The sequence below is a fragment of the Phyllobates terribilis genome, unplaced genomic scaffold (genome assembly GCF_046119375.1).
Source record: "Phyllobates terribilis strain yellow unplaced genomic scaffold, ASM4611937v1 Scaffold_2__4_contigs__length_985480577, whole genome shotgun sequence".
Taxonomy (NCBI): domain Eukaryota; kingdom Metazoa; phylum Chordata; class Amphibia; order Anura; family Dendrobatidae; genus Phyllobates; species Phyllobates terribilis.
Genome location: NW_027362762.1, coordinates 103,364,492 through 103,388,982, shown reverse-complemented (window position 1 = coordinate 103,388,982; position 24,491 = coordinate 103,364,492). Strand labels below are relative to the sequence as shown.

General features: G+C 42.3%; 1 protein-coding gene across 4 annotated transcripts in view; it reads left to right on the top strand.

Annotated features, from left to right (window-relative positions):
- ATP8A2 (ATPase phospholipid transporting 8A2) overlaps positions 1-24,491 on the top strand; it is a 999,149-nt gene that overhangs the window by 269,679 nt on the left and 704,979 nt on the right. For all 4 annotated transcript variants that reach the window (XM_073662455.1, XM_073662456.1, XM_073662454.1 and 1 more), the window contains one exon: positions 4,392-4,464. In XM_073662455.1, the coding sequence (XP_073518556.1) occupies positions 4,392-4,464 (73 nt within the window). The remainder of the gene's footprint in view (positions 1-4,391; positions 4,465-24,491) is intronic.

Sequence of the window (24,491 nt, the reverse complement as noted above, 5' to 3'; positions counted from 1 at the left end):
GAAAACAGAGGTGTGCTTTATTTCAACCAATCAGATTACAAATCTAATTTATTTCTTTTATTTGCGAAGGTTGAAAAATGAAAGCAATGCACTAGTTTTTATAAATCTTACCCAGAGTGTGCCCATTATTGGACGTGTGTAGATTGTACTTGTTATGTTGTATAGTTGTGTATTTCTTGTATTTTCTATTAAACTGTTGAAAAATTAGAAGAAAGAATTCTGTGTACTGAACATCAATTCTGTGTAGTTGTAAGGCAGGTCATACTCGGAGCAGTGTGCCAGTACAATGTGCCAGTACCATGTACCAGTGCAGTGTGCCAGGACAATATGCCAGTGCAGTGTGCCAGTACAATGTGCCAGTGCAGAGTGCCAGTACAAAGTGCCAGTGCAGTGTTCATACCGTGACATTTTTTCAGATTTTAATTTGGAATTTTTGATATTTAGCTACCATATATCCACCTTTGCAATGAATTTTGTTTTATTCCTCTGATGCATCTGTAATGCAAACAAAAGGACTTTGCAGATAGTCTTACCAATTTGTGCCTATCGTTTCTATGCCAATTTACAGTTAGGTCCATATATATTTGGACAGAGACATTTTTCTAATTTTGGTTCTAGACATTACCACAATGAATTTTAAACAAAACAATTCAGATGCAGTTGAAGTTCAGACTTTCAGCTTTCATTTGAGGGTATCCACATTAAAATTGGATGAAGGGTTTAGGAGTTTCAGCTCCTTAACATGTGTCACCCTGTTTTTAAAGGGACCAAAAGTAATTGGACAGATTAAATAATTGTAAATAAAATGTTCATTTCTAGTACCTGGTTCAAAACCCTTTGTTGGCAATAACTGTCTGAAGTCTTGAACTCATGGACATCACCAGATGCTGGGCTTCCTCCTTTTTGATGCTCTGCCAGGCCTTCACTGTGGTGGTTTTCAGTTGCTGTTTGTTTGTGGGCCTTTCTGTCTGAAGTTTAGTCTTTAACAAGTGAAATGCATGCTCAATTGGGTTGAGATCAGGTAACTGACTTGGCCATTCAAGAATATTTCACTTCTTTTCTTTAACAAACTCTTGGGTTGCTTTGGCTTTATGTTTTGGGTCATTGTCCATCTGTAGTATGAAACGACGACCAATCAGTTTGGCTGCATTTGGCTGCATCTGAGCACACAGTATGGCTCTGAATACATCAGAATTCATTCGGCTGCTTCTATCCTGTGTCACATCATCAATAAACACTAGTGACCCAGTTCCACTGGCAGCCATGCATGCCCAAGCCATCACACTGCCTCCGCCGTGTTTTACAGATGATGTGGTATGCTTTGGATCATGAGCTGTACCACGCCTTCGCCATACTTTTCTCTTTCCATCATTCTGGTAGAGGTTGATCTTGGTTTCATCTGTCCAAAGAATGTTCTTCCAGAACTGTGCTGGCTTTTTTAGATGTTTTTTAGCAAAGTCCAGTCTAGCCTTTTTATTCTTGATGCTTATGAGTGGCTTGCACCGTGCAGTGAACCCTCTGTATTTACTTTCATGCAGTCTTCTCTTTATGGTAGATTTGGATATTGATACGCCTACCTCCTGGAGAGTGTTGTTCACTTGGTTGGCTGTTGTGAAGGGGTTTCTCTTCACCATGGAGATTATTCTGCGATCATCCACCACTGTTGTCTTCCGTGGGCACCCAGGTCTTTTTGCATTGATGAGTTCACCAGTGCTATCTTTCTTTCTCAGGATGTACCAAACTGTAGATTTTGCCACTCCTAATATTGTAGCAATTTCTCGGATGGGTTTTTTCTGTTTTTGCAGCTTAAGGATGGCTTGTTTCACCTGCATGGAGAGCTCCTTTGACCGCATGATTACTTCACAACAAAACCTTCCAGATGCAAGCACCACACCTCAAATCAACTCCAGGCCTTTTATCTGCTTAATTGAGAATGACATTACGAAGGGATTGCCCACACCTGTCCATGAAATGGCCTTGGAGTCTATTGTCCAATTACTTTTGGTCCCTTTAAAAACAGGGTGGCACATGTTAAGGAGCTGAAACTCCTAAACCCTTTATCCAATTTTAATGTGGATACCCTCGAATGAAAGCTGAAAGTCTGAACTTCAACTGCATCTGAATTGTTTTGTTTAAAATTCATTGTGGTAATGTCTAGAACCAAAATTAGAAAAATGTTGTCTCTGTCCAAATATATATGGACCTAACTGTATGTTTCCATGGTTACAGACTACAAACCAACCTTGTGTAGTCTCATCCTGCAGTTCTCTCTTTCATACTTTGATCCTAATAAATATTAGCAAGATGCAGGTGACAAATGGAAGGCAGTATCAGTGCAAGACTATACAGGGATTTTTTTTTAAATCTGTGACCATGAAAATATATAGGTATGCATAGAAATTGTAAACACAGACCAGTATAAGGTTGAAAACTATTTAAAGAGGACCTGTGACCAGGTGAAAAGTGACTCTTTTTGCTCTTGTTCTGTTCCTGATGCTCCCCTGAGTATTCCATTTTTTTTTTTTTAAATCCACTCTATAGTTTCAGAGATATGGACTTTTTTTTACTGCTAATATTTACAGTCTTTACAAGGGGGCAGGGCTCACTGGATCCTCTGGGGCATGTATTTAGGCTCCTCTGCATTATTATCCTGTGAAACACACCCCCTTGTAAAGACCATAAAATATACAGCAAATAAAAAAACACATCTCGGTAAGGCTATGTTCACACGTTGCATTTTTGCTGTTTGTTTTTTTTTTACAGGCAAAACCTGATCTCTTGGCAGTAAAGAAACTGCTTACAAAAAGCAGGTTTTGCTGCATTTTTCAGGATCCCAAAGTTCACCACAGAAGCATGAACAATGCAAGGTGTTAGGTCACCAATGCAAGACACCATAAAACCATTTTTTGAAAAAATGGCAATACACAATTACAAATGTAACAGCAGGGGGAGGTGAATTGGTCGGGAATAGTTTACCTAAGACATTGGCAGTGCATTGAGTTTGTAGGACACTGTTTACTTTCACACTTTGGTCAGCCCTTGATATGGTCAGGTATTATTAAATTTCACACCTTGGTCAGCCAATGTTTACTTTACACAGATCACTAATTTAATTAAATTGTACTAATCCTAACTGCCATGCTCATGTGATGACACCAAGACATTATGGTTTAAAGTTGGGAAAATCATAAAAATAAATGGGATTCACATGCTGCTTTACCTGCTTTTTTCATTAAAAACACAGCAAAAAACTGAAACCTGTGTTTTCGCTGTGTTTTTGCACTTACACATTGCTTTCTACGGGTGAAAAAAATGCTGAAAGAAGTGACATGCTGCAGTTTTCAAAAGCGCAGCAGTTTTCCAATTCAGTCAGGAAAAAAACAACGTGTGTGCATGAGATTTCTGAAATCTCATAGCTGTTGCTGGTACTGTAAAACGCAGCTTTTAATTTGTAACGTGTGAACATAGACTAATTCTCCATATTTAAAAAACAACAAAAAAAGGAGTAATCGGGAACAGCTGGAATTAAATAAAAGCAAAAAATGACTAGATTGGACCTGGTGACCGGTCATCTTTTAAAACATTGCTTGATTTTTATTTTAGCTGATTGGCGCTATAAACAATGTTTGTAAAGCTGAATATACCCCTTAAAGCTGTGTAAGAGGACCTCTGCCTGCTAAAAACGGATGAAGTGGTGGTGACGTTTTTTTCCCCATCTGTCACAGATATAGGTGCAGTAGATTAATTGTTAAATATGTTTAAAAATATTTGACATATACTTTGTATTGCTTGGGTCTGACTTGTTATATTTATTCTGCATTTGTGGCTTTGTTAAAAGGGAACTCTCATTTGTTAGATTCCTTTAAGTTGAGGTTTTTGTAAGGTGTTTAAATTGAGTCAAACTTTATATAGTTTTGTTTCTGTACACTTCAAACTAATTGCTGGTCTGATAATAGTGAGTAAATTAATATCTTGTTCTTTCTGTATGGATAGGCAGTACTATTATTTTCAATTCTATATCATCATTTCTCTTCTGTGACCAAGATACAGTTCTTATTATGAAATTAGCGAATTTCCCGTGGTTGGTCCACACGTGGTGCACTCTGATTAAACCAGATGTGCAACTTGAAGATCCTGGACCCCAATGTAAAATGTATATATTACTAGTGTTTTCCTATGTGGTAGGAGGACAGTGGTGCTGTCCAAGACACCAGGGTGACTTCTACCTATGAACCTTTATAGTTACGTCCCTGGCTGGAATATGGTGGGTCTTCCACTAGGACATTGCCACCATAGCGCATTCATGTGCATTAAAACCTTTTATATCTCCAGGTAATACTTTCCATCATTGACGTTAATCAAATAATTGTGATATCGTCTTTTGTCTTCAGCCAGTTGCCAACAACAAGCGAATCGTGTGACTTCGATGACCCAAAGCTTTTTCAAAACATTGAAGGGGAAAGTGTAAGTATTATCAGGTGAAAAGTTACTGTACATCAAAACACACTATCCATTAAAACAAGTAAATCTATAAGGCTGCACTGTGGTCAATTTTTAGGCAATTTATATTTTTAATGATTAATTTTATTTTTGAACAACCACAGGTTTTAGTTCATGTGAGGAAAGGGCCGGATCATTATTCTTTCATCTATAAGGCCTTTACAAACAGTGGAGACTACCATGCTGCGATGGAGCATTTTCCTGCTTTCTTGAAAGATGCTTACTCTTCCTTGTACCACTGCTTTATCAGAGTGTGATCTGATTCTCTCAGATGAGGAGAAGATGGAAAGAAAAAATTCTCCATCTTCTCCATTGTGTCAGTCCATGAAAATCGGACCGCACTCACATATCATCTGTTTTCTGCAGACTAATTGACCTTCATGGCCGAGTGTGATCTGAATTTGGGATCAAACTCGAACATGCTGCGATTTTTTGTCTTCGGGCTGGTTCTGTCCGAGCAAAAAATCGGACATGTGCACGGCCCCTTAGAATAACATGAGAATGAGGGCTATCCGTCAAAACGATGGATAGCACTCTTCTGATTATTACGGTTGACTGCACGAGTCCTAATTGTAATGGATCAATGACAAATGCATGACAGTCTGTAACCTATATGTAATCTGTTTTTTGCGCTTAAAAAAACGCAGCAAAATTCCAACATGTACACAGACTACACTCTTCTGAATAGTGGAGAGCAGCTGAAAAGAGACCCCCCCACCTGGGGGACCTGGCACATCCAGGCATTATATGGACAGCCCCTTAATTTCGAGGCACTCTGTATAATGATCTGACAAAAATGTTTTCGGCCGTCATAGAAGATGAATTATTTACAATTTTCCATGGTGGTAACTAGTTCCTCTTTTTGATAAAAAAGGTATTAAAACTATTGAGCGTAAATGTAGAAGATTCTGAAAGTATGTATGAACGAAGATATGACAGACTGGAGAGAACTTAACCACTTCGCGCCAGAGCCTGTTTTTGCCTTCGTGGCCAATTTTTTCATTTCTGACCACTGTCACTTTATGAAGTAATTACTCTGGAACGCTTCAATGTATTCCCCTGATTCTGAGATTGTTTTTTCATGACATATTGTACTTCATGATAGTGGTAAAATTTCTTCGATATAACTTGCGTTTATTTGTGAAAAAATCGGAAATTTGGCAATTTTCAAAATTTGAATTTTCATGCCCTTAAATCAGAGCGATATGTCACACAAAATAGTTAATAAATAACATTTCCTACATGTCTACTTTACATCAGCACAATTTTGGAACCAAAATTTTTTTTTGTTAGGGAGCTATAAGGGTTAAAAGTTGACCAGCGATTTCTCATTTTTCCAACAAAATTTACAAAAACATTTTTTTAGGGACCACATCATATTTGAAGTCACTTTGAGGGGTCTTTATGACAGTAAATACCCAAAAGTGACACCATTCTAAAAACTGCACCCCTCAAGGTGCTCAAAACCACATTCAAGAACTTTATTAACCCTTCAGGTGCTTCACAGGAATTTTTGGAATGTGGAAGAAAAAAATGAACATTTAACTTTTTTCACAAAAATGTTACTTTAGACCCAATTTTTTTTATTTTCACAGGGGTAACAGGAAAAAATGGACCCCAAATTTTTTTGTGCAATTTCTCTTGAGCGTGCTGATACCCCATATGTGAGGGAAAGCCACTGTTTGGGCGCACGGCAGGGCTCGGAAGGGAAGGAGCGCCATTAGACTTTTTGAATGTAAAATTTGTCTGAATAATTAGCAGACGCCATATTGCGTTGGGAGAGCTCCTGATGTGCCTAAACAGTGGAAACCCCCCACAAGTGACAACATTTTGGAAACTAGACCCCTCAGGGAACTTATCTAGATGTGTGGTGAGCACCCTGAACCCCCAGGTGCTTCACAGAAGTTTATAATATTGAGCTGTAAAAATAAAATTTTCACATTTTTCCCACAAAAACGTTTTTCATCCCTTAATTTTGCATTATCATAAGGGTAATAGGAAAAATTGCTCCATGAAATTTGTTGTGCAATTTCTCCTGAACACGCTGATACCGCATATGTGGAGGCAAACCACTGTTTGGGCGCACGGCAGCGTTTGAAAGGGAAGGAGCGCCATTTGACTTTTTGAATGTAAAATTTGTTTGAATAATTAGCGGACGCCATGTTGCATTTGGGGAGCCCCTGATGTGCCTAAACAGTGGAAACCCCCCACAAGTGACACCATTTTGGAAACTAGACCCCTTAGGGAACTTATCTAGATGTGTGGTGAGCACCTTGAACCCCAAGGTGCTTCACAGAAGATTATAATATTGAGCTGTAAAAATAAAATTTTCACATTTTTCCCACAAAACCGTATTTCATCCCTTAATTTTGCATTATCATAAGGGTAATAGGATAAATTGCACCATGAAATTTGTTGTGCAATGTCTCCTGAACACGCTGATACCCCATATGTGGAGGCAAACCACTGTTTGGGCGCACGGCAGCGTTTGAAAGGGAAGGAGCGCCATTTGACTTTTTGAATGTAAAATTTGTTTGAATAATTAGCGGACGCCATGTTGCATTTGGGGAGCCCCTGATGTGCCTAAACAGTGGAAACCCCCCACAAGTGACACCATTTTGGAAACTAGACCCCTTAAGGAACTTATCTAGATGTGTGGTGAGCACCTTGAACCCCAAGGTGCTTCACAGAAGATTATAATATTGAGCTGTAAAAATAAAATTTTCACATTTTTCCCACAAAACCGTTTTTCATCCCTTAATTTTGCATTATCATAAGGGTAATAGGATAAATTGCACCATTAAATTTGTTGTGCAATTTCTCCTGAACACGCCGATACCCCATATGTGGAGGCAAATTACTGTTTGGGCGCATGGCAGGGTTTGAAAGGGAAGGAGCGCCATTTGACTTTTTGAATGTAAAATTTGTTTGAATAATTAGCGGACGCCATGTCACATTTGGGGAGCCCCTAATGTGCCTAAACAGTGGAAACCCCCCACAAGTGCCACCATTTTGGAAACTAGACCCCTTAGGGAACTTATCTAGATGTGTGGTGAGCACCTTGCACCCCCAGCTGCTTCACAGAAGTTTATAATATTGAGCCATAAAAATAAAATTTTCACATTTTTCCCACAAAAAATGTTTTTCATTCCCTAATTTTGCATTATCATAAGGGTAACAGGATAAATTGCACCATGAAATTTGTTGTGCAATTTCTCCTGAGTACGCCGATACCCCATATGTGGGGGAAAACCACTGCTTTGGTGTTCGGCAGGGTTCGGAAGAGAAAGGAGCGCTATGTTGGCTGGGATAGGTTGCAGACACCATGTCACATTTGAAGAGTCGCTGACATGCCAAAACAGCAGAAACCCCCACAAGTGACCCCATTTTGTAAACTACACCTCTCAAGGAATTCATCTAGGGAAGTAGTGAGTATTTTTAAATTTTTAAATTTATACCATTGGGCAGTGAAAAAAACATAATTATATTTTTACCACAAAAAAATGTTTTACCCTCAGATTTTACATTTTCACACAGGGCAATGGGTAAAAATGGTGCCAAAATGTGTCACACAATTTCTTCTAAAAGTGGCAATACCCCATATGTGGCTGTATCGTAGCGCTCAGCCATACAGCGAGATCTGGGGGGGACGGAGTGCTATTTGACAATTGGAGAACAAATTATTGTAGAATAGGCATTTGGATTTGGGAGCACTAAATTTTCTGAATTTCTTTTGGGGGGCAAGGACCATTTTGCTTTTCCAGAGCCTTTCTGCTACCAGTAACTTGGAAGTCCCTTATATTTTTAACAGATGACGGACCTGAGTGGGGACTAGCTTTTTTTGAGCACTGAGATGAAGCTTTTATTGGGAACATTTTACGTAACATTTATCCGGCGCTCTAGGCTGAGCACTTACATCGGGGTTTCCATCTAAATTTCCAAGTGATGTAATTCAGATGAAACCCCTGATCTTTGGGAGACATAAATAAACAAATCAGTAGCAGGTGAAGAATTGGTTTTATTTATTTTTTTACGCCGTTTCTAGTGTGATATAACTGATTAGATTACTTTATTCTTCGGGTCGGTGCGATTACAGAGATACCAGATTTATATCGGGTTTTTATGACTGACAGCTGTCACACACTAAGACGCTTTTTTTTTGCAAAATCTAGTTTTTGCATCACCATATTTTGAGAGCTATAATTTTTCCATATTTCGGCCGACAGAGTCATGTGACGGCTTGCTTTTTGCGGGACGAGTTGACATTTTTATTGGTACCATTTTTGGGTACGTGACATTTTTTGATCGCTTTCTATTCCGTTTTTTGTGAGGTAAAATTAACAAAAACAAACAATTCAGGAATTGTTTTTTGAGGTTTTTTTTTATGCCGTTCTGCGTGTGGTAAAAGTGATCAGGCAGCGTTATTCTTCGGGTCAGTACGTTTACAGCGATACTATACTTACTGTATTTTTTTTATGTTTTGGCGCTTTTACACAATAAAACAATTTTATAGAAAAAAATATTTTTTTTACATTGCTTTATTCTGAGCGCTATAACTTTTTTATTTTTCGGCTGATGGAGCTGTATGGTGGCTTTTTTTTTGCGGAACAAGATGACGTTTTCAGCGGTACCATTTTTATTTCTATTTTGTTTTTTGATCGCATTTTTTTCCACTTTTTGTTTGGCGATATGATGAACAGCATATTTTTTTGCTCTGTTTTTTATTTATTTTTATTACGGTGTGCACAGAAGGAGTTAATTAGTGTGACAGTTTTATAGCTCGGGTTGCTTCGGACGCGGCGATACCAAATATGTGTACTTTTTTTGGTTTTGTAAAAATATATGGATTTATTGGTTTAATATTTTATTTATTTTTATTTATTTTGTGATTTTTTTTTTAACAGTTTAAAAACTTTTTTTACTTTTTTTTACATTTTTACTTAGTCCCTGTATGGGACATTAATTTTTATTTTTCTGATCACTGATCTCATGTAATGTTATAGACATGTATTACATTACATGAGATCTTCGCTGACTGTTTCACAGTCAGTCTCCTGCCTGGCATCAGCTGCAGGCTGAGCCAGGCAGGATGCCATATATGGCAGATCTGGAGGCGGTCATGTGACCTCCAGCTGCCATAGCAACCCCAGGTCCTGGAAGGTATCAGGGGTCGTCGGAGAGGTAAGTAAGACGACCCCCTCTCCTCCTTCTAGCTTCTATATGCCGCGATCACTATAGATCGCGGCATATAGAACATCTTTTGAAGAAAGAAGAAAAAATGGTCAGTTATGCCCGTATTGCCTGTTTAAATTCTAAGGGAGTATTCCTGCTGCTCAGGATGAATTAATTGAATTTCGGGTATTTGTGGATTGTGGTTCTACTCTGAATGTGATTGATGGGGGATTCTTGGAAAAACTTAGATTAGAACGTAAAACTTTGTAATCCCCTATTGCTGTGGTTTCTGTTGATGGCTCTCCCTTGAAGAGTGTTACTCATAAGGTCTGTGAATTTCCCCTCACTGTTAATGGTATTCACCAAGAAAATTTGGATTTGGTGGTATTGGATAATTTGCCTTCTCCAGTAATATTGGGGTTACCCTGGTTAAAATTGCACAATCCTGTACTGGATTGGTCTACCAATGAAATTAAGTCCTGCAGCCCTAAGTGTTATGACAAGTGTTGTAACGGACGTATTGCTGCTGTGGATAAAGGGGAATTGCCTGCACCTATTCAGGATTTTTGGAGAGTTTTTTCTGAGGAGGAGTCACAAATTTTGCCTCCCCATAGAGACTATGATTGTACCATTGAATTTGTCCCTGGAGCGACTCTTCCTAAAAGTCATTTATTTAATCTTACTATTCCTGAGAGAAAGGCTTTGGAGGAATACAAACAGACAAGCTTGGCCGCCGGTCACATTAGGCCTTCCAAGTCTCCTGTGGCTGTTGGATTTTTTTTGTAAAAAAAAAAGATGGCGGTTTACGTCCTTGTCTGGACTTTCGTGAGATTAATAAAATTACTGTACGCAATCCTTACCCACTGCCATTGATTCCTGATTTATTTAACCAGTTAGTGGGGGCCAAGTGGTTCTCTAAAATTGATCTCCGGGGGGCATACAATTTGTTGCGCATGAAGGAGGGTGATGAATGGAAGACTGCTTTTAACACTCCTGTGGGTCATTTTGAGAATTTGGTTATGCCTTTTGGTCTTACCAATGCTCCAGCATTTTTTCAGAATCTTATTAATGACATCCTTAGACCTTTAATCGGCAAAAATGTGGTTGTGTATTTGGATGACATTCTGATTTATTCGCCTGATCTGGAGTCTCATTGGCGGAGCGTGCGTGAGGTATTACAGTTATTAATGGACAATTCGCTTTTTGCTAAGCTGGAGAAATGTGAGTTCGCTGTACAGAGAATTAGTTTTTTGGGCTACATTATCTCCAGTGAAGGTTTTGAGATGGACCCGGTTAAAGTTCAAGCTGTGCAGGAATGGCCTAGGCCTATTGGTTTGAAATCGATACAGAGGTTTTTGGGTTTCGCCAATTATTACAGAAAATTCATAAAAAAATGTTCTATTATTGTCAAACCGCTGACCGATCTCACCAGGAAAGGTGCTAATGCTGTTCAGTGGACTTCTGAGGCCATTGAAGCTTTTGTGTTTCTAAAGGAGAGGTTCACCTCTGCTCCCATCCTTATGCAGCCTGATGTGACTAAGCCGTTTTTGGTTGAGGTTGATGCTTCTTCGGTGGGGGTCGGTGCGGTGTTGTCTCAGGAAAACAAGGATGGAGTACATCCCTGTGCCTTTTTTTCAAAAAATTTTTCTGAGACTGAACTTAATTACGATATTGGTAATCGGGAATTGCTGGCTATTAAACTCGCATTTGAACACTGGCGTCACCTCTTGGAAGGTGCTGAATTTCCCATTCAGGTTTTCACTGATCATAAAAATCTGATCTATCTTGATGCTGCCAAGCGCTTGAATGCCCGTGAGGCTAGGTGGGCACTTTTTTTCTCGCTGTTTAATTTTTCCGTTACTTACATCCTGGGTACCAAGAATGTTAAAGCGGATGCTTTGTCTCGCAGCTTTTCTCCCATGGTCGGTGTTGAGGAGGAAGAGGAGAGCATTTTACAAGAAGGTGTTGTGATTGCTGCTTTGGACTCCGTTTTGGAGGATGAGATTCTTAAAGCTCAGGAGAATGCCCCATCTAACACTCCCCATGGGAGGTTGTTTGTGCCTAGGACCTTTAGGAGAGATTTGTTTGTTGAGTGTCATGAGTCTCGGTTGGCAGGTCATCCAGGAATTTCTGAGACCAAGAGACTTGTGGGTCGCAGTTTTTGGTGGCCTGGATGGCAGAAGGAAATCATTAAGTGGGTGCGCCAATGTACTGTGTGTGCTAGATCCAAGTCTTCGCATGCTCCTGCTGCGGGGTTGCTTTGCCCTCTGGAGGTCCCTAGTGCACCTTGGACACATCTGGCTATGGACTTTATTACTGACCTTCCCCCCTCTGAAGGTTTCACGGTCATCTGGGTGGTCGTGGACCGTTTTAGCAAGATGTGTCACTTGGTTCCCTTCATCAAACTGCCTTGCGCTAAGACACTCGCTAAGGCCTTTGTCAAGGAAATTGTCAGACTACATGGTGTTCCTACTGACATTGTTTCTGATAGGGGACCTCAGTTCGTGGCTCGTTTTTGGCGTGCCTTTTGTGACAGGTTGGGAGTTCATTTGTCGTTTTCATCTGGATATCATCCTGAGTCTAATGGCCAGACAGAAAGGAAGAACCAGGATGTTGAGCAGTTCTTGCGTTGTTTTGTGGCAGACAATCAAGAGGGGTGGTCTGAGTTTCTGCCACTTGCTGAATTTGCTCTTAACAACCATACATCCTCTTCTGCTGGGTGTTCGCCTTTTTTTTGTTGTTCTGGGAGACATCCGTCTTTTGGGTCATTCTCCAAATTGGTTTCGGCTGTGCCTGAGGAGGAGAGTTTTTCCGGTGATTTGGAGAGAGTTTGGACGGATGTGCGTGGTAATCTTCAGGAGGCTAACAAAAAATCTAAGAGGTACTTTGATAGGAAACGGCAAGAGGTTTTGTTTGCTGTTGGTGACATGGTTTGGTTGTCCTCTAAGAATCTGCGATTGAGGATTCCTTCTAAAAAATTGGGTCCCAAGTTCGTAGGGCCCTTTAAGGTGCTTCAGATAGTTAACCAATCTGCTGTTAGGTTGGAGGTTCCTACGTCCTGGAAGATTAACCCGGTGTTTCATGTTTCTCTGTTGAAAAAAGCTGATGTGTCTGATGGTGACGCCTCTGCCACTGTTCCTCCGGTGGTGGAGGACGGGGAATATGAAATTTCCCGCATCCTAAATTCTAGACGGTATAGAGGGAGTTTGCAGTATCTCATCGCTTGGAAGGGTTTCGGACCTGAGGATAACTCATGGGTGAGGGCGGATGATGTTTCTGCTTCCAGACTTGTCAGAGCGTTTCACAGGAGGTTTCCTGGTAAGCCTGGGCCTAGGGGATCCGGAGGATCCTCTTAGAAGAGGGGGTACTGTTAGAACTCTCCTGTTAGTTTTTTTTTTTAGTTTGCTGGTCACATGACCATTTTTGCCTATTTAATCCGGCTCCGCCCTCCTGGTCTTGCTGGACTTCATTGTATTTACTACTCTTGAGCTAGCTTGGTGCTCTGTTGCCGTTCTCTGTTAGTTTTGCTAGGTCTTCTGACCTCTATGCTTTTTGTTGTGTGTTTGTCTTTGACTGCTACTATTTCTGCTAGGAGGTGTCCAAACTTATCCCAGTCCCTAGTTCTTGTAGGGATCCCTCCCTCACATCTATAGGTCTTCGTTCAGACTAGCCGAGGACTTTAGCGGGTCTGATCGCAGGATCAGGTTCCCCGTTACATCGTAGGGATCTAGTTTAGTTCTATTGTAGGGACAGTTCTTTCTTTCCTTAGTCCCTGTAGCAGATCATAACACCTGCTCCCTGCTTAGTCCTTTGCTGTTTATTGCAGTTCCCATGTGCCTGGTGGTGAGTGGTGCTAGCATTAGTCTTGCTATCTTTTCTGGGGCTTTCTCTTCTGGTTACACTTCCTGGAGTTCTTGCAGAGGTACTTACCTGGTTCTTGACTATGCACCAGCCACGTCACCAGACGCCAGCTGTCCAGCAACAATGCGACTGGGAAGGGCTCTGCCAAAGTCCCCCTTTCATTTACTGGGAGCTGGGTGAAGAGTATTTCCGGCCCTCAGGGGCTCGCCTAGCTGGGCAGCTTGTGACTATGTCGCTATGGGTTCAAGATTCTCTGATCTACACACAGGTAGAAAATATGACATAGAGTCTTATATAAATTGTAACACCTCCCATGTTGTCTATATGGCAACTTGTGTCAGCTGTTCAAAATATTATATAGGCTGTACTATCAGAGCCCTTAAATCAAGAATATCAGAACATATTACAGGAGCAAATCCTGCCTCAAAATCTATCAGGTTATCAGGTCACTCCAAACATTTCAGGGAGGTACATGCGGGCAATATAAGTACATTAAATATTAGAGGCATAGAGAACCACGTCCTCATCGTGGCGGTAATTGGGAAAAAATGCTACATAACAAAGAAAAATTATGGATATTGAAAATAAATGCACGGATACCGCAAGGTATGAATTATAGATCAGATCGAATGTTTTTTTTTATTAAATTATACATATATGCTTGCATTTATAATATTATATGCATGTTCTGTTTCTGTGCATTTATATGGCAAATCTATTACATATATAAAAAAATTTATTTTTTTTTCTTCTCCTATGTTTATATCTTAATATTCTATGAGAATTCGTTGCACGCAGATTTTGTCTAAGTAGGAGTTAATATCCTAATTTGTATACTAATCTATCACACATGTTTAGGGGTGGTCACAGTTTTTATTATAAATGTGTTGTTTTTTAATTCATTTGTATACTGACGAATAAGGGGCTGTGTCCTCGAAACGCGTCCAGTTGTTCCCCTCCTAGGGACATGTTGTGATTTTTAATTTTGGAATAAAAGGATTTATCGCATGTGGCACCGGATTTTACCTTCTTTATAAAACCATTTTAGAAACTGCATCCCTCAAAGTATTCAAAACTGCTGTCAGCTAGTTTATTAACCCTTCAGTTGCTTCTCAGGAATTAACAAAGTGGAAAAAATGGAATGAAAAATGAAATATTTTTCCACTAATATGGTATTAACATCCTGACAGGTTACAATAACTGGCAGACCCAGAACCCGAGGCCATTACGTGGCTGCACATTGAATGAATGTCAGCTGGACCTGCTGATTTCGGCAGGACCTGCCTATCCTATGATGTGTATGGAGATGATGTTGGGGGAGAGAAGGATTGAACAGTTGGAATTTAAATGCCCAATTCTTTTTTTTTCAGAGAAGATAAACTGCGCCCAGAAGTGTCTCCTCATTGAAAACATTCGGCTGAGCTGAGATATCATGTATTTGGGAGAGTTTGCTGGGTGAACGTTTGTCTTGCAAGCTCTTTGTTATAGAGCTTGCAAGCACTGCTCGGAAGTTTGCTGGGTCACTTGGTCCGGCCAGTTTCAGTGCCCCTGCACACCTCCGATGCTGCTGTAATACAGGTGTCCAGATGCACAGGGAACACGAGGTGGGATCAGTCAGGGATCGATATAGTTCTGTTTATATACAGCAGTAACTTTACAGTGATTTAAAGTAACTATAAACAAGTAGTGTTAGTAACAAGGCATATCAACATTAAAAAAATAACAATAAAGCTTGGAATAGCAAAGAAAGTTTTTCACTATATAAAGTAATGTTCTTTTCACAAAGGTGGTGCGCCCAGTCATGGGAGTCACCACGTAAGTTCTCTCTGTAGCTCTTACCCTAGTGGGTGTCACCGGGTTTTAATGCTAGGCCGCAAGTCTCTCTCTGACGTAGTCTATCAGAGCCCGTTGAGCCTCCAATGCACCAACCGGCCCTCTCCCAACCTGTTGTCCTAGTCCCAGTTGTCCCCGGTACCGTAAGTTAACTCGCGTTGTCCCTCTGCAATCGCAGGCGTGCCTCTCCTGGCGCAGTCTCTTCATGGATCCTCTCAGCTTGAAAGTCGGCGGAAATCTCTTGGGCTTGGGGCGGAAAGGACTAGACCTTGGCTCCTGATAGGCGACGTCTGGTCTCTGAGGCTTAACTGGTGTAGGACGTGAATCCTGTTCTTGACTGGCGCAGTCTGAACTCTGGGTCTCACCAGACCTCGTCTGGACCTTGTCTGCAAGAAACCACCACCCCGCTGGTACACGATTCCTGCTGCTGCCTGTCACTCTGGCTGCAGCATCTAATCCTGTACACATCTGCACCTTGCGCTCTCTTGGCGTCAAAGCCTCCTGTGGTTTGGCGCACAGGGCTTTTCTATCAAGGAAGTACTGAAGAACTCCGTACTTGTCATGACTGTTCTCCTGTGAACCCCAGTGTTTAGCTGACATGCATAGGAGACCGTGATTTTTGCTATACACAGCAGTGCTGATGTATTGCTATGTATAGTACAAGTGATCGGATGTTCTCAGGTGCAAGTCCCCTAAGGGGAGTATTAAATAAAGTTTAAAAAAAATAATATATATGTTAAAATCACCCTCCTTTTGCCCCCATTAAAAATAAAGGAATTTAAAGAATACATATTTGGTATCACTGCATTCATAAAAGTCCAATTTATCAAAATATAAAAATATAAAATAAATTAATCCGATTAGTAATAGAGTAACGAAAAAAAAAAACAGAATTACATTTTTCTGATTGCGATCAAAACATCGTATCTGCCCCAATATGCTATCAATAATGTCAGCTCAGGGTGCAAAAAATAAGCCCTCACCCGGCCCCTGATCCTGAAAAATTAAAACTTTATGGGTTTTGGAAATGGCAACACAAGCAAATTATTTTTTTTTTACAAATTTCTGAATTTTTTTTCATCACTTCAAGTAAAATAAAAACTATACATGTTTGGTATCTGCACTCGTACTGACCTGAAGAATCATAATGGCAGGTCAGTTTTACCGTATAGTGAGCATGGTGAATAAAAAAACAAAAACAGTTGTGGAATTGCACTTTTCATTTCAATTTCAACGCACTTGAAACATTTTTTCCCGCTTTCCAGTGCATCAAATGATAAAATCAATGGTTTTATTCAAACATACAACTCAACCCGCAAAAAAACAAGCCCTGATACGGTTATGTGGATGGAAAAATAAAAAAATGATGGCTCTTGGAAGAAGTGGAGGAAAAAAAGAAAACGAAAAAACAGAAATTGGCTGAGGTGTGAAGGGGTTAAGCTCTGTGAAAATAAACCGAACGTGGGGAGAGAAGAGGCACGGATCCAGTGGAGGAATAGTTATCCATAGGCAAATTGTAATAATTACTTTTTTTTTTTATTAATGAAAGACATAAATCATAAAAGGTTGAATAAGTATCAGACGAGCCAATTTTTGCTGATCACGCAATCGCTCATGTTTGACACTGCCTAACCATTTCCAACCATTGTCCAGTGCAGGGTGTGTTGGGATATACCCAATTGGCAGCATAATTGGTAATATGCATTTTACTCATACGCTTCCAAGAAGTGCAACAGAGGAGCTGCTCAATGATCTATGAAATGGTGCTTTGTCATTTTTGTATGGGGCATAGAAGCATTTAGTAATGGCGCTTTGTCAGGAGACAGCACAGTCTGTTATGCGCAGTGCCTTGATACTATGTAGTTAAGAGCCGATAATGTATCTCTGAGGAATATAGATTACTCTTATAAGTGCCGGCATAATGCCTTGTGACAGAACAGGCACCACAAGGTGATTTATGATCCATGTAATTAAATGGCTGCTGTTATCGGAGTCACACTTCCAGTGTTATAGTGGCATTTGTTATATAGAGGAGCTGACGAGTTCTATAGGGTTACACTTGATGGGTATATGCCGCTGGTGACGCTGCCCCCTCATCTGTGCGTGGCCCTCGGAGGTGTCTGATATAAAACACATTTGCCAGCAATGTGATATTATTCAGCAGAGACTACGCTGACAGTTCCAGGACTGTCACAGCGGCTGTCAAACAATTTTCTCCTGTTTTATTTTTAGCTTTTTCACTTTTTTTTCATATCTTTTGCAGCGTTTTGTGGTTACAACAATGGGGAGAACAGAACTCTCTCTGGTATTACTAAGGCTTGGCAGCTCCAGGCACAATGTTCAGTGTTGTCATCATTTTTTAGTGCTGCTCAGTATATTATTTTAGTTACTTTTCGCCTTTTATTTATTTTTTGACAATAATTCCAATGAAATTCTTTTTTGCTTGTTGAGGATACAATGTAGTTGTCTTGAAAAAAAGGCCAATTTAAAAGGGTCTTTCTGTAACGTGGTGCAGGGCGGTAGTTGTGGGCGAGGTACTCATCTCTTACGCCCCGACACATTACATGAAGATGTGGGCATCCTAGCTGGGTGTGTGGGGGTGTTATGCCCTTGCAGGCTACATGTAACTGATGACTTTGGTTGGCCAGGACGCGGTGTTTTACGGTTCAATGAGGGACACCACCAGTCGAAAATAAACTTTTTACTCATAGATCACTTGGAGGGGATTATATACAGTAGATAGAGGGCACAAAACTTGAAAGTTTCTTTCACAATACATATTATTTTTTACACAATTTCAATTCCTTCCTTTTTACTCGCTTGTCCTCTACCTTCAACGTTCCTCTCTATTTTACCACATCTCAGCTCAGTACTACAGTCCAGTTAGCAAGAGTCCTATTCTCAACCAGCAGTTCTGCATCTTCTTTCCTCTCAAGGAAACTGTGTTGCCAGAATGACCAGTACTTATCTTCTCTGACGCCTTGGAACTCCCGCCCGGGGCACTTTCTTCGTCTCACATACTCTGTCCTGTCTTGGCCCGTTACGTCTCGGAGTTATAAACTCTGGGCCGTACTGTTAAACGTCCTTCCCCTGGACCCGTCTCCAATCGATCACTCTGATTTTCGATCACGATTCTCTTTCCTTCTGCTAGGATCTCGCTATCCCATGTCATGGTCTCCTCTCATATTAGGGACATCCAGGTCATGCGGCACTGCTCAGATCAGACTTTAGGACTGCTTTATACTCAAACTGGGCCCTGTCTAACGTTCTGGCAAAAAGCTGTCTCTCTGCCTTCAGCTCGGCACCTCCCACTTTGGGCTAGTCCCAACCATTAACTCTCACTTTCCCTTCTGTCGAGTAACACACATCATTAACACCTTTAACGTATAGCACAATTGACATTACGATAACAGACTTGTTCTTCAAGGGGAAACGCGAGCAATATGTCCATCTCCTTACATTTCCACAAGATACATTCAGGATAGGTGATATATGCAAGATTGGTGAGAGTCTACTTGCCGGGACATCCACCGATCCTGAGAATAGGGCCCTCAAAGTCACTTCTATGGAGCTGATAGGATGTCTACTTCCAGAAATGATTGGAGTGGTGATTGAGCATATATTTATTTTTTTTTACTCACTTATATAGCACCATTGATTTCACTCTGCTTTATAGACCTCATCAAGGCATTACTGCCCTTACTGGCATATGGGACCCGGTGAGCTGAGGGGGCCCGATCGGGCCCGTTCTTCTGCTCACCGGGCCCCAGCGGCAGTGTTCACAGGGCCTCCAGCAGCCCCCTGCCGATTCGGTCAGTGTGAACCTGCGTCCTCGAATGCCGGTTCACTTTAAATCTATTGCTGTGCGGGAGGCTACTGTTAACAGCCGCCGGCGGCTGAAGTCAGTGCGCACGTTGCAGGTGTATAACGTCACTGTCATGCGCCAGTGATCATGCTTCCGGTGATGGGAGAGCCAAAAGGTAAGAAGAAGCTTTTTTTATTTTTAAGCTTTTTTTTTTTTTTAAAGCCGCACTGTGGGGGCAGGAGGGAAGCATGGTGTCAGAATGGGAGACATATGGGGGCAACAGAATGGAGAGACATATGGGGGCAGCAGAATGGAGAGACATGGGGGGCAGCAGAATGGTAGAGACATATGGGGGCAGCAGAATGGAGAGACATGGGGGGCAGGATGGAGAGACATTGTGGGCAGGATGGACGTCACTGTCATGCGCCAGCGATCATGCTTCTGGTGATGGGATAGACGGGTGCTGGAGCGCCAATAGGTAAGAAGCTTTTTTTTTTAAAGCCGCACCATGTGGGCAGGAGGGAAGCATAGTGTCAGAATGGGAGACATTGGGGCAGCAGAATGGAGAGACATATGGGGGCAGCAGAATGGAGAGACATATGGGGGCAGCAGAATGGAGAGACACATGGGGCAGCAGAATGGAAAGACATGGGGGCAGAGTGGAGAGACATATGGGGGGCAGCAGAATGGAGAGACATATGGGGGCAGCAGAATGGAGAGACATGGGGGCAGAATGGAGAGGCATATGGGGCAGTAGAATGGAGAGACATGGGGGCAGCAGAATGGAGAGACATGCGGGGCAGAATGGAGAGACATGGGGGGCAGGATGGAGAGACATATGGGGGCAGCAGAATGGAGAGACATATGGGGGCAGCAGAATGGAGAGACACATGGGGGCTGCAGAATGGAAAGACATGGGGGCAGAATGGAGAGACATATGGGGCAGCAGAATGGAGAGACATATGGGGGCAGCAGAATGGAGAGACATGGGAGGCAGAATGGAGAGACATATGGGGCAGTAGAATGGAGAGACATATGGGGCAGCAGAATGGAGAGACATGGGGCAGAATGGAGAGACATGGGGGGCAGGATGGAGAGACATTTAGTGCAGGATGGAGAGACATTGGGGGCAGGATGGAGAGACATTGGGGGCAGGATGGAGAGACATTGGGGGCAAGATGGAGATGAATAGGTAAGAAGCTTTTTTTTTTTTTTTTTTTTTTAAAGCCGTACCGTGTGGACAGGAGGGAAGCATAGTGTCAGAATGGGAGACATTGGGGGCAGCAGAATGGAGAGACATATGGGGGCATCAGAATGGAGAGACATATGGGGGCATCAGAATGGAGAGACATATGGGGGCAGCAGAATGGAGAGACATGGGGGCAGCAGAATGGAGAGACATGGGGGGCAGAATGGAGAGACATATGGGGACAGTAGAATGGAGAGACATATGGGGGCAGCAGAATGGAGAGACATGGGGGGCAGAATGGAGAGACATATGGGGGCAGTAGAATGGAGAGACATGGGGGCAGCAGAATGGAGAGACATGGGGGCAGTAGAATGGAGAGACATTTGGGGGCAGCAGAATGGAGACACATGGGGGCAGCAGAATGGAAAGACATGGGGGCAGAATGGAGAGACATGGGGGGCAGAATGGAGACACATGGGGCAGTAGAATGGAGAGACATATGGGGGCAGCAGAATGGAGAGACATGGGGGGCAGAATGTAGAGACATATGGGAGCAGCGGAATGGAGAGACATATGGGTGCAGTAGAATGGAGAGACATATGGGGGCAGTAGAATGGAGAGACATATGGGGGCATCAGAATGGAGAGATATATGGGGGCAGCAGAATGGAGAGACATGGGGGGCAGAATGGAGAGACATGGGGGCTGCAGAATGGAAAGACATGGGGGCAGAATGGAGAGACATATGGGGCAGCAGAATGGAGAGACATATGGGGGCAGCAGAATGGAGAGATATGGGGGGCAGAATGGAGAGACATATGGGGCAGTAGAATGGAGAGACATATGGGGGCAGCAGAATGGAGAGACATGGGGGCAGAATGGAGAGACATGGGGGGCAGGATGGAGAGACATTAAGTGAAGGATGGAGAGACATTGGGGGCAGGATGGAGAGACATTGGGGGCAGGATGGAGAGACATTGGGGGCAAGATGGAGATGAATAGGTAAGAAGCTTTTTTTTTTTTTTTTTTTAAAGCCGTACCGTGTGGACAGGAGGGAAGCATAGTGTCAGAATGGGAGACATTGGGGGCAGCAGAATGGAGAGACATATGGGGGCATCAGAATGGAGAGACATATGGGGGCATCAGAATGGAGAGACATATGGGGGCAGCAGAATGGAGAGACATGGGGGCAGCAGAATGGAGAGACATGGGGGGCAGAATGGAGAGACATATGGGGACAGTAGAATGGAGAGACATATGGGGGCAGCAGAATGGAGAGACATGGGGGGCAGAATGGAGAGACATGGGGGCAGTAGAATGGAGAGACATATGGGGGCAGCAGAATGGAGAGACATGGAGGGCAGAACGGAGAGACATATGGGGGCAGTAGAATGGAGAGACATGGGGGCAGTAGAATGGAGAGACATGGGGGCAGTAGAATGGAGAGACACATGGGGGCAGCAGAATGGAGACACATGGGGGCAGCAGAATGGAAAGACATGGGGGCAGAATGGAGAGACATGGGGGGGCAGAATGGAGACACATGGGGCAGTAGAATGGAGAGACATATGGGGGCAGCAGAATGGAGAGACATGGGGGGCAGAATGGAGAGACATATGGGGGCAGCAGAATGGAGAGACATATGGGTGCAGTAGAATGGAGAGACATATGGGGGCAGTAGAATGGAGAGACATATGGGGGCATCAGAATGGAGAGACATATGGGGGCAGCAGAATGGAGAGACATGGGGGGCAGAATGGAGAGACATATGGGGGCAGTAGAATGGAGAGACATATGGGGGCAGCAGAATGGAGACACATGGGGGCAGCAGAATGGAAAGACATGGGGGCAGAATGGAGAGACATATGGGGCAGCAGAATGGAGAGACATATGGGTGCAGTAGAATGGAGAGACATATGGGGGCAGTAGAATGGAGAGACATATGGGGGCAGCAGAATGGAGAGACATATGGGGGCAGCAGAATGGAGAGACAGGGGGGGCAGAACGGAGAGACATATGGGGGCAGCAGAATGGAGAGACATGGAGGCAGAATAGAGAGACATGGGGACAGGATGGAGAGACATTGGGTGCAGGATGGAGAGGCATTGGGGGCAGGATAGAGACATTGGGGTCAGGATGGAGAGACATTGGGGGCAGGATGGAGACGAATGGAGACATTGGGGGCAGGATGGAGTGACATTGGGGGTAGGATGGAGACATTGGGGGCAGGATGGAGACATTGGGGGCAGGATGGAGACATGAGGGCAGGATGTAGGACATTATTACTTTAGGGGCTAATTAAAGGATATTATTACTTGTGTGATGTGTTTTATTTTTGAGGATACTGTTTTCAGAGAGGGGGTTCCTACTACTGTGCAGGGTGACACTGTCACTTTTTTTTTCTTCATCTGGTGCAGTGTAGAAGTTGGGGAAAATTTGGAAATGTGCTCTGTTACCTGTACACTGACACTATACACTACATACTATACTGTTTATAATGGTACCTATGGTAATATTAGTATTATGGTTTTTTTTATTAATGTTCAGTATTGTAGTATTCAGTCACTATGTGGTGGTAATACAGGTACATCTCACAAAATTAGAATAACATCAAAAAGTTAATTTATTTCAGTTCTACAATACAAAAAGTGAAACTCATATATTATATAGAGTCATTACAAACAGTGTGATCTATTTCAAGTGTTTATTTCTATTAATGTTGATGATTATGGCTTACAGCGAATGAAAACACAAAAGTCATTATCTCAGTAAATTAGAATACTTTATAACAGCTTGAAAAACGATTTTAAAATTCGAAATGTTGTCCTACTGAAATGTATGTTCAGTAAATGCACTCAATACTTGGTCGGGACTCCTTTTGCATCAATTACTGCATCAATGCGGTGTGGCATGGAGGCGATCAGCCTGTGGCACTGCTGAGGTGTTATGGAAGCCCAGGTTGCTTTGATAGCAGCCTTCAGCTCGTCTGCATTGTTGGGTCTGGTGTCTCTCATCTTCCTCTTCACAATACCCCATAGATTCTCTATGGGGTTAAGGTCAGGCGAGTTTTCTGGCCAATCAAGCACCGTGATACTGTTGTGTGTAAACCAGGTATTGGTACTTTTGGCAGTGTGGACAGGTGCCAAGTCCTGCTGGAGAATGAAATTTCCATCTCCAAAAAGCTTGTCGGCAGAGGGAAGCATGAAGTGCTCTTAAATTTCCTGGTAGACGGCTGCACTGACTTTGGTCTTGATAAAACACAGTGGACCTACACCAGCAGATGACATGGCTCCCCAAACCATCACTGATTGTAGAAACTTCACACTAGACATAGCAGCTTGGATTGTGGCCTCTCCACTCTTCCTCCAGACTCTGGGACCTTGATTTCCAAATGAAAATTGGAACTCTAGGACCTTGTGGAGTTTGTCAATGACTGCCTTCTGGACATCTGTCAAGTCAGCAGTCTTACTCATGATTGTGGAGCCTACTGAAACAGACTAAGGGACCTTTTTAAACGCTTAGAAAGCCTTTGCAGGAGTTTTTTGTTAATTATTCTAATTTACTGAGACAATGACTTTTGTGTTTTCATTGGCTGTAAGCCATAATCATCAACATTAACAAAAATAAACACTTAAAATAGATCACTGTGTAATGACTCTATATAATATGAGTTTCACTTTTTGTATTGAAGAACTGAAATAAATTAACTTTTTGATGATATTCTAATTTTGTGAGATGCACCTGTATGTGGTCTGGTCATGGTGTGACAGTATTTGTCCCTTGTATGTGGTATTATTCGGTCACTATGTGGTGATAATATGTGATCTGGTCACGGTGTGGCGGTATTTAACCCTTGTATGTGGTACTATTCGGTCACTATGTGGTCTGGTCACGGTGTGGCGGTATTTGTCCCTTGTATGTGGTATTATTCGATCACTATGTGGTGATAATATGTGGTCTGGTCATGGTGTGATAGTATTTGTCCCTTGTATGTGGTATTATTCGGTCACTGTGTGGTCTGGTCACGGTGTGGCGGTATTTGTCCCTTGTATGTGGTATTATTTGGTCACTATGTTGTCTGGTCATGGTGCGATGGCATTTGTCCCTTGTATGTGGTATTATTGGTCATTTT